General features: G+C 36.1%; 1 protein-coding gene across 1 annotated transcript; it reads right to left on the reverse strand.

Annotated features, from left to right (window-relative positions):
* Positions 1-100: 100 nt before the first annotated feature.
* On the reverse strand, positions 101-9,392 carry LOC131054406 (glycine-rich cell wall structural protein-like). The gene is made up of 3 exons (XM_057988920.2): positions 9,350-9,392; positions 835-857; positions 101-715 (listed from the first exon to the last, which is right to left on the reverse strand). Exons 1-3 carry the CDS (start codon positions 9,390-9,392, stop codon positions 101-103), a joined length of 681 nt encoding a protein of 226 aa, XP_057844903.2.
* Positions 9,393-11,320: the final 1,928 nt, after the last annotated feature.

Here is an 11,320-nt window from a genome sequence, read left to right on the forward strand (position 1 = left end):
AAATGAACTAGGGATCAACTGAGCAATCTGTGACTGAAACCAACTTTATAACATAAGTCATTGCATAACTATAGTATTTCTATTGTTGATCTAGACAAAACTATAATCCCTTAGCATGGTCATAGTGAGGAGCACCAACCCAACCACCACTCCCACCTCCTCGGCCACTAGGACCACCTTTCCATGGGCTTGGAGCACCACCTCGACCACCAGGACCACCTTGCCATGGGCCTGGAGCACCACCTCGGCCACCAGGACTGCCTTGCGATGGACCTAGAGCACCACCTCGGCCACCATGTCCACCTCTACCACCATGACCACCATGCCATGGGCCATGATGAGGATCACGACCCCAACCAACAAGCCCACCTCGCCATGGACCATGATGAGGAGCACTACCCCAACCGCCAGGTCCACCTCCACCACCACCACGTCCCCATGGACCAGGAGCCCAACCTCCCCAACCTCCTCCACCACCACGTCCCCATGAGCCAGGTGCACCACCTCCCCAACCTCCCCAATGGTCATCGTGCCCACCATTGTGATCTTTCACTTCTGCCACCGCGCCGTCCATCAGGGTCCATACAAATATAAGGCCAACCAAAACATAGCATTTTACCTTCGTACGAGACGCCATTACTATCTCCCAAACATCCACAGATAAAGCAACCAGCTTTGAGAACCTCCAGAATGGTATTTCATATTTATAGGCTTTCTGCACGCCAGCGTATGACTCAAGTTATTTACATTACCATCAGGTAAAATTATTGCACATGAGATGCTTATTAAAAATGCAGTGGCGAAACCCTATGTTTTCCGAACACCTTATGTTACCATCAAAGCGTGCGCGGCGATCTCTGCATCACATTAGCAAATCGTTGGCTAAAATACTCACGAAGAGATAAGATTCTCACCTGACCATTGTGCTAAACTGGATATCAACCCTACCAAATTGAGATTGTTTAAAGATTTATTAGTTAAGATATGGCGAGTTCTGTGGCTTTGTTTTCTTCTCTATATATTTATAAAATCTGAATCTAATATCGAGTGTAATTTGTTTAATCTTTACTCATTCATTGATCCTTCTATTAACAATATATTCTTAAACATTTGGTAACTTAAATATTAAGAAGAATTTAATAGGTAAAGTAAATTAAAAACATGATATGTTTAACGATTTTGTAAATTTTAGAAAAAAAATATTTGAGAAATATGATAATCTACTAGAACATTAAGGCTACGCTACAAGAGAAATCTCTTCTAATTATTAAGGACAATTGCCTCAAGGGGCTTCCTCCACCCTAATACAATGACAACAATCTTGTCTTCATCACCAATGTGTATGGATCATGTTTATCATGAATGAAAGAGGACAACTAATTTATTGAACAAATTAGGAGTCATAACGAATGGTTTAAGAAATTGGAGGGAAATGGAAACCTTACCTCTTAAAGTTATTGACCACATTAATAATGTTATTCTTTTCTAATCTTATGTTTATGTCCTTTTTTCTTAACTAGACTTTTATTTGTATCAATGCCCCTTCAAAATGATATATCAAGGAACTCCATAAGATAATCTTTTATTCTTAGCCTTGATTTAGTTTGTGTCATAATCATTTTCCTATAATATTGTACTACAAATTATAATTAATTAATATTCCTTGAAAATGAACCCTTACTTGGCCTCTTTTATGTGGCTTACAATATCTTATTTAATCTAATATTCAACTGTATTATCTAGAGATGTTATAGCCCTTTATGTGTCAATATAAATAAATAATTTGGGAGAATATTATAGGGGATGAGAGTATACAAATTGACCCTTCCTCTTATGAGGAGGATAAAGAGAAAAACATGATATAGTATATTTTTTACAAAGATATTTTGATTGCTTTCCTATATTTCATTAAGGGTTATGATCCAATCGACTCTAGAGAATTTACCATGTGATGGATCTGTAGAAAAGTTATTGTGAGAGTTATAAGATTTGAATTAAGTAGAGAATGAATTACAATTATGATTGAATTTATGAAAGGTTAAATTTTTATAAAGATATCAAATTGAAGAGAAAAAAGTACATCGATACATTTCTCAAATTTCAAGAAATTTTGATTAGTTTTTTTGTTGGATATTTGTGTGGGTCTTACTACCATCCTAAGTGGAGTTAAGATTGTTTTTTTGTCAAATACTATACCCTTAAGGACTTTTAGAAATGTATTTTTAACTATCATTTCTTTCTCATAAACTACCTTAGATATAACTGCCTAAAAGAAATTTCCTTTCTACCCTATCATGTCCTTAGAACAATGTGATGTTAATGCTATACTTGATAACATTGAAATTTCCCTCCATTTAGGTATCTTGTTTCATCTATTTATCTTTGAGATGTCTAAAGAATACTTTCTCCAAAATGAGCCCTATGGTGGTTTTGAAGGATAATTTTTATCCCATTTCTCCTTCCTAGGTCAATATAATAATAAATTTTATCTTTATTTTAAAATATCAACATCAAAATCTTTGTTAACTCCCTACAAGAGAACTATTGTGATATCAAGTGACCACTTGATCCAGATTAGATTGAGGTTGATCTACAATAGTCTAGGGGTGATCCAAAATAGTCCAAGGGTGATCAAGAGTAGGCTAGGAGTGAGAGAACAAGAAAAGATGGAATAAAAAAACAAAAAACCATTTTTTTGGTATTTTAGTTATTTATATTTTTAGGAGCCTTAAAAAAAGAATTTGTGGTTAAAAATGCCATTGATCCTTTGAATTGAATAGGTAAAGGCATCGGATCTAAAAGGCTAAAATTAGAGCTCTTTGAGGTCCTTCCAACAATGTAAATAGCTTTTGATTTTGAGCAATGAACAAAAATTGATGACCCCACCAAGTTGGGGTATCTAACTTCCTACTTTTATTATTAGAGGAATTTGTTTCTATTGCATTGTTATTTATATTTTATTTGAATCTATCTATCTGGTTGTTCATGGAGGTGGAAACACCAAAGCGAGAGTTTGACTAAGGAAAACCCCAATAATATTCCCTATCTTAATTTGTTTAGGTGAAAAATAGTTTTGAAGACTGCAAAACAGATTTAGAACACTCCTCAACAATTTCTATTTCTCTATTCATACAAACACAACACGGTGTGCAAACTTCCACGTAGCGTGCTGACATCCCGAGCCTGAAACCAGAACAAACTATTGGTAAACAATATATATTGTTGAGCATTTACTTCTTTACAATCAAATTAATTTCCAATAGTGCATAGACTTCTTTTATTTCCATATTAGTGTAGCTTTCTTTTACTATTATTGTATCTTCCTGTCTCACAAGAGCGCTAATTTAGTGATGTTGTGAACATAGGTTTGCTCATTTAGGTTTATCACTTTGAGGGTAGCAAATCCCCTCCTCTACACAATTGAATCAAGAATAAATGATCTTAAGATCTCTAAATGAATTCTTGTCAATATAGATTGGTTAACTATGAAGAAAGCCTAGTCTTTTAATGGTAAATGGCAATATTACACTTCACTATCTAATCGATCAAGCCCCAAACTATTCACTTTAAACAGATTGATAATACACATGGACCGATTCATTACCATATGTTTTATATAATATTTATGAAGTTTAAATATCCTATTCTAATTCGACCATCTACTTTCTACTTCATACCTGGAACTTGTATTGTTGACTTTTTCAAAACTTACAGGATTAAGGGTCCTCAAGGCATCATCCCCGAGTTCTTTTCTAGTAATCCTTCTTCCTCTTCCCTACTAACGCCTCCCACCTACCTTATCATATCCATATCCTTATGCCTGCAGGTAAGGAAGATTCTTGGCCTTCTTTTCTAAGCCTCCAATCATGCAATTTTTTTTCCAAATGTGAAAGGGTATGGAGGCTGAAATTGGTTTTCCCCACTAAGTTATAACTTAAGATTTTCTAGAAGATTCTCCTTCCAAAATGTAATTAATGCCTACAATTTAGTCTCAACTCTCTATTTCCACTAGTCATTCGTTGTTTCTAGCTCCCAAAGTTAGTTTTCTATTTAAATTGAAACTCCCCAATATAACTACAATTGAAGTATTTATGGAGATTCTCATTCAACAACACATTCAATTTTTTTTTCTAATAATTTACTTTGAATTTTAGTTAGAATGGAACAGATCAGTTGTTTACATATGTATGATTAAGATGTAGTCATATTAATCTAATACTAAATTATTATTATATTATATATAGTTTTGACAAATTGGATCATGGCAATTTATTTTTGTTGGAAATATGAGTTGATGTGTTGATGTAGTTGTCATTGATGTGAAACTTATTGTTCTACTTTTGGTCTAGAATGTCTATGGTGCAGAGTTATCTTGATGATATTTTGGTGCAGTTACTATGTTTGTTTTTCTGGAAGTACTTGGGTTCTAATTCAATCATTGGTGTTGAATATTAATGTAATCTTCATCGGATATAGTTTCGGTATAATGGATATATTGGTTCAGAGCTCTAGATACATATTTGTGTTCTTTAGGTGTTGTGATATTGTTAGCATGTTTGATATTTTATGGGTCTCACCATAATGTGTGTGTTGAGAAGAGACACTGAAAGTATGTTGAGATGTTGTCATTGATGGCAACCCAACTTAGAGATTTTATCCAGACTATATGGATTCAGCCTACTAGAAGTCTAAAGTCCAATTTTCTTAAGTCTGGAAAGTGGAACACAGTGCTTGACAAAGTGAACAATTTGGTGGTCAGTGGATTATTTAGGTTGCATATTATGATTTGCGGATTTCGGGGAAAGTTTGTAGATATGTAATATGTCTTATTCCATGATTGTGGCCTTCTCATGATGATTTTTGTGCGAGTTATAAGATCTGATAATCATGTTTTTGGTAGGAACAGTGCATATTAGTTGTAACGTGTGACAATTCATTTTGTGGATCTTGTGGATCGATTTTGGTAATTGATTATGTGTTCGAGGTTGATGAGTTGTCATGTGGGAAGTGTGTAAAAATTTTGTTCTGGTCTGCATATGCATTGGAGATGGAATTTATCCGACTTGTGAGCATGTTCATATTTTGTGTCGTGTTCTTGAAGCCGACATGGTGATGATCTAAATCAATGATGTGGATATATAAGACAACTTTATACGATCATTTTTTGAAATTGACGGATATGCGTGAAGTGTGTATGAGCCATTTTGTGCAGATTCTCATGAGAATGATGAAGATCAGAGCTCCACTATAATGTAAATAATCAAAATAGAGCAAAGTTGTAGAGCAGTATAAGAATATGTGTTATGTACTTAACCAAAACTATACTCAGGCATTTGGTGATGCTATTTCATAGTTAAAAGTGTTCAATATTGTTGTTACTAGGATATGTTGTTGTCATTGATGTCAACATATTTCTGTGTTCCTGTATTATAGAGAGTTGTTTCGGTGTTATGGTGATTGCAGTGAGTTGATCTAGTTGGTTTATTTGTTTAATATGCTAGAGACACTTCATTAATATTAATTTCATGATGATATGTGGTGATTTGATTGAGTTATGGATTTCATTATGAAGATTGGTTTTTTAGTGTTTCATGTTGTAGTGTTTTGGTATTTGATCCATTGTGCTCCAAAATGTTTATATCTTGAGTTGTGGATTTGGGAGTGTTTGGAATGTTCATGTGTATCTTCAATTCAGATGGTTCATGATTTGGTGCTCCACAAGTTATGTTTCTAGTCCCCGTTGTTGTTGTTTGAGTATTCTTGAGTATCAGCATGTTGATTAATGAAGATTTGATTAAGTGGTGTCGGTGCAGCTATTACGGTTGGTTTTAATATGCTTGTTGGTGTTTCCTAGTCATGTCCTATTTGTTTTGTTGTTATTCATTTATCCTTGTGTATATTATTGAAGATCTTATGGGTCTGATGATGTTGTTCATGTTATGCAACATTTTGGTGGTTTAGCGTGTTGTATTTAATCTTGGCAAGATTTTTGGTGGGGTTGTGTGTTCGAGGATTTGATTTGGGTCCATGCTCTATCAGAAATGACATTATATTGGTCTGATGGTCAATCTATGTATTTTGTGATGTAATTTTATAATTAGATGCTAAGGGTTGAGTCAACCTTGTAGTCAAGGTTAATGATCTATATAAATGGGTGTTATATTCATGTAATTTGGAAAATGGCGTATCTGTCTGCGTTATCTAAGAGTGGTGTATGTGTGAACAAGTGAAATCATCTTTCGATGTGAAGTGTAGAGAAGAGATTGTTGTGGGATAGAAAAATATCCTTGACCAGAACTGTCATCAAGCATTAGAAGATGCTATCCTTTCAGTTCATGTAATCTGGATTGGAGATTGAATCTTTGTAACAAAATGAGCCTTCCCTAGGGTTGTAGCCTTTAGGGGTATCTTCTTATTTTGAGCAGTGAGCTCTAGGCAGTGTTCCTGAATGCATGTGCATTCTCCATTATAATATTTTCACATACTACTACAGAGTATCATCTTATTGTGGGTAGGTTCCCACCATGATTTTTCCCTTAACTGGGTTTTCCACATCAAAATATTGGTGTTGTGTGTGTTGTTGTTATTGTGTTTATCTTTGTTGTTATTGCAGTTGATCAGATTTAAAATTGTGCTTAAATTGTTTAAACTGGTCAAAACTAATTCACCACCCCTCTCAGTTTTCTTTCATTTTTTTTGTCAACAATTGGTATCAGAGATAGATCCTCTGGAATAAGTTTGACCACTTGAGGAGACCTGGGATGACAACCTATGTTTTTAAGAAAGAGAGAGAGATTTGATGGAAGCAACTACATTGTATGGAAGGACTAGATGGAGTGTCATTTGAAGTATCTTGGAGATGATTATTGGAAGATTATAAAGAATACCTATAATGTTCCTCTAAATGGTCTAGTTACTGCAGTTGAGATCAAGGATGTAGAACATAACATAAGAGCTAAGGAAGCATTTTTGAGTGCCTTGACCAATTTAGAGATGACTAATGTGATGGGTTTGTACACTACACATGAGATCTGGGAAAAGTTAGAGACCTTGTAAGAAGGAGATAAACATGTCAAAGTTGCTAAATTATAGAGTTTGAAAGGAAAGTATGAAATGTTGAAGATGAGAGAAGATGACAACATATCATCCTCTATGGATAAAGTGAATAAACTTGTCATGAACATTAGATGTATCAATGAAACTCTTGAAGAAGATGAGATTGTTGCTAAGGTGGTGAGATCTTTGACTCCTATTTATAAATTTAAAGTTGTTCTTATTAATGAGATCCAGACTGTGACTATCATGGCAAGAGATATGTTGGTTGGTAAGCTTCTTGCATTTAAGTTTAGTAAATTTGGAGCATCTCATGGTAAGTATGAGACTGCATTTAAAGCCTTTGTAACTAGGAGAAAGTTCATCTAGGGTTTCCAAATATGAAAGAGAAATGAGAGAGATGGAAGAGAAATAAAAAGAGTTGGATGAGCTTAAAGCAGTTATTGCTCAGAGATTGCCTAAGGGAGCCGATAAGTATGACAAGAAGTTATCTTTGAAATATTTCTCTTGTAATAAGATAGGAAATTTTCCTTCTAGGTGTCCTAAAATAATGTCAAGATATGATAGGCATGATAAATTTGATAAGCATGCTAGATATGAGAAGGATGATAAGTATGGTAAGTCCTACAAGCCTAACCACAAGTACAAATATCAAAAGAAATGTTATTATGCTACTGTTGAAGGTTTGATAGATGAAGAATCAAAGAATGGGAATTGAGAAGATGATTTTGTATTTGTTTATGGTGAAAACTGAATGATGAAAACAACAATATTGAAACACTAAATGAATTCAACCAATAGACCCTAGCCTAACAACAACAAAGATCCACCATAACATATGAAGACTACCTAAGACAATGCAAATCAACAAAATCACAAAGATTATACCATCATATGTCCACTAGGATTTCAATCTCCATTCTTCCTATCTCCATTGATCTTTCTTGATATATTTTCTATCATATTTAATGTGTGCACAAGAGCTCAACAAAGAATGTAAATTTGGTTGCAAGTAGGCTTGATCGCATATGAAAGTTCTAATGCTAGAATGCTTGGGGGATTAGAATGCATAGGAGTTCTGAGGAGATTAGAATGTGTAGAAGCTTAGGAGAATTGATAATGAAAGAAGCATCCTCTTATATAGAACACACTTTAGGAAATGTAGGGATTGAGATTAAGAGGTGTAAAAGATAGATGGTCCGCTAGGATTAGAGGGTAGGTAGAGGAAATAATAAAATAATGAGATGGTAGGTAGTGTAGGAATTAAGAGATGAATGCCATGTGTCATGGGTAGAAAAGGCTAATGAATTAATTAAATAAATAAAGTATTTATTTAATTTAGGAAAAAGACAATTTAAATAAATAAAGTATTTATTTAAACGAGGAAAGACTTAGAAGAGAAAAAATGAATTAATTAAATAAATAAAGATTTATTTAATTAATAGAAGAATTAGGCTTAAATAATTAAATAAATTCAAATATTTATTTAATTAAACACGATAATTTTAGGTGTCTACATTTTGTCCCCCTTTTAGACAATGCAGCTTGTCGTGTTCTTTCAAAGAAGATAAGATGAATTGGTACAGAGTTGCCCCAAGATGGGAATGATATGCCCCATCGAGAGATTGGATGAATTTTGTCTTAAAATATCATAGACAATCTATCGATAAGAAAGAAAGTTAGAAAATACTGACAAGATATGATAGTGACAAAGTCACGGGATAAAGAAGACTAATGTGGGAGACTAGGGCTAGGGTAGTCTTTAATATAGACTACGAGGGAAAACATCCTCATTGTCATCCACACACCTAAGAGATCAGAGTGCAGAGAGAGTAGAGAGAAGTGAACAATGATGGGGGCAGGAAATGTGGCCTAGTACATAATGACAGCTATAGGATTGGTGTTGCTGATAGTGCTGGTAGGACTTATAAGTGGATTCCTCTGTCCAGACAGGGTGACACGAGGGATGGTTGTGCGATGGGGGAGGACTCTGGAGACATTGGTGACTGAGTACACTAGGTTTGCAAGGGGGTCGTGTCTGTTGGCACACTTGTATTATGAGTTGAATCAGTTTGTGTATCATGGATCAACTGGATTGGGGTGTGAAGTGACATTATTGCAGGTATGGGCATATGAGCATCTTTCAGTTACATGACCGATACACTTTAGAGGTAGGGGACATGGGCGCAATTATGTGCATTTGTATGATATGATTACTTTTTAGCCAAATATTGGGAGGCTAGAGTACTGACGTTGAGTGATCGATGAGGTAGATAGTGTGGTATGGAGGCCTTACCTATATTGTGCGGAGTGGTAGGATGACGCACTGGAGCTGCCATATGCGTTTAGGAGTAGGTATCTGATTGGGTAGACACCATATGTTATTGAGCAGCAGTTGATAGATAGAGTATGCAAGATGATTGGCAGGATACAGCAGATGCCATGTGGCTCAGGGATGTATGTGTGGACAGTGAAAGATCAGGCTCATTTAGGTCCGTTACTATCTTATGATCAGGTAGTGGCACAGATTCTGGAGATGGTTCCCATGACTTGGGATATTTGGGTAGATGTGGAGGACATAGGGATGGATAGAGAGTACAATGCATATTGGGCATATCATTCATTTCCATGGTTGACAGATCTAGGAGAGTCGATAGAGGGTGATGGTGGGGATGATAGTGGGGATGGTGGAGGCAAAGGCAGACGACGAAGGCGAGGTGGAGTAGTAGATAGGAGGGTAGCTCAGAGGACATATGGAGGAGAGGAGAGACATGCTCATGTAGTCAGAGATAGAGGTGGACTGCCTTTACAGGTGCCAGCAGCACAGGTTCTCGGATAGGGACAAGGATAAGAACAGGGTGAGGAGTTAGGAGATGAGGAGGATGAGCTACTATCCTTGAGAGAGATCTTCCAAGAACAGGCAGACAAGATTCAGGATCTAGAAAGGGATGGGGCTAGGCTTAGGAGACAATTGAGGGACATTGAGTGAGAAAGAGATCAAGCTATTCAGCGCTACAAGGAGGTTGAGACAGCACTGAGGCTAGGCAGGCAAGCAACAAAGGACACAGGGGCCAAATACGCCTATGTTCTATGGGCAGGGGAGGAGATAGCCTACTGGAGAGACCTGTATTATGGATTTTTGCCACCAAATCAGCGAGCTAGAAGCTTCCAAAGACCATAGCAGACTACGACAACCACTGGAGGGAGAGACAGGAGATAGACGTCTAGTGGTGGGGTCATGGGTCCTCCACCACCACTAGATAGAGGGGGTAGGAGAGATGATCCTGGGGTGGGGACTTCCATGGTTCAAACTCCATCAAGGCGAACTTGCTTCGAGGGAGGGAGTTCATCATAGCCTTAGAGGGCTCCCTATGTATCAGTTTTGTACCATTTTTGTTTGATGATGTAGACACCTTTGGGTGATTTTGTAGCCATATATATTTTGACATCATTGTATCATGACACTTATAATTTTGATATGTATATATGAGATGATTCATCCTTGCGGCAACTATATGCATGTGTACCTATGTGATGTTGCTTCTATGTGATGCATGTTTCTATATGATGCTTATGATATGGATGTGAACATGTATATGATATAATGCAATATATTTTTGTTCTTTTATGTTTTTTATGTTATGCAAACGCAAATGTAAATGTATGAAATGCAGATGAATATGATGAGAGGTCATTATACTCATTCATGTGATAGCAGGCTACATGGACTCACAAAGGATGATGGAGGTCAATCAAGAAAGGGGGAATCGAAGGTAGAAGATATGGAAGTGAAAGAGATTCTTGTGATATTATCATCATTGAGCTTTATTATGGCAAATAGGCTATGGAAATCGAGGTATAGGTTCGACCTAGAAAGTCATTGTACCTATCTGCATGGAGATTAGATAGTCACAAACAAGGAATGCCCTAGTTCACACTAGACTCACAATGCTCTCATATGCATGGACAAGTCATAGCATTACTAAGAGACAATCTACAAATACAAAACCAAAAGGTGAACATATCCCATCCTCGCCTTTCTAGTCAAAGACATCCTGGAGATAAAATCTCTAGTCAAAGACATCCCAATAAAGCTAAAAGACATGTTACCAAAAATATAAGATCAAAAGAAAACCAAGACTTGACACCAACATCGACTGTAGTCTTGAAGTTTTGTATCTCTTGTCACTTGTATAAGTCTATTTGATTATGGTCACAATATTTTCATTCACAAAAACATAGATAGCATTGAACCATAATGTTGTTT

This window comes from Cryptomeria japonica, chromosome 3, assembly GCF_030272615.1.
Source record: "Cryptomeria japonica chromosome 3, Sugi_1.0, whole genome shotgun sequence".
Taxonomy (NCBI): Eukaryota; Viridiplantae; Streptophyta; class Pinopsida; order Cupressales; family Cupressaceae; genus Cryptomeria; species Cryptomeria japonica.

Excerpts from the sequence above, each read along its gene's own strand:
- LOC131054406 (XM_057988920.2), bottom strand. The coding sequence starts at position 9,392 with ATGGCAGCTCCAGTGCGTCATCCTACCACTCCGCACAATATAG. Across the intron at positions 858-9,349 it reads TACCACTCCGCACAATATAG|AGATCGCCGCGCACGCTTTG; the intron begins GTAAGGCCTCCA and ends AATGTGATGCAG. Across the intron at positions 716-834 it reads TCGCCGCGCACGCTTTGATG|AAAGCCTATAAATATGAAAT; the intron begins GTAACATAAGGT and ends GCTGGCGTGCAG.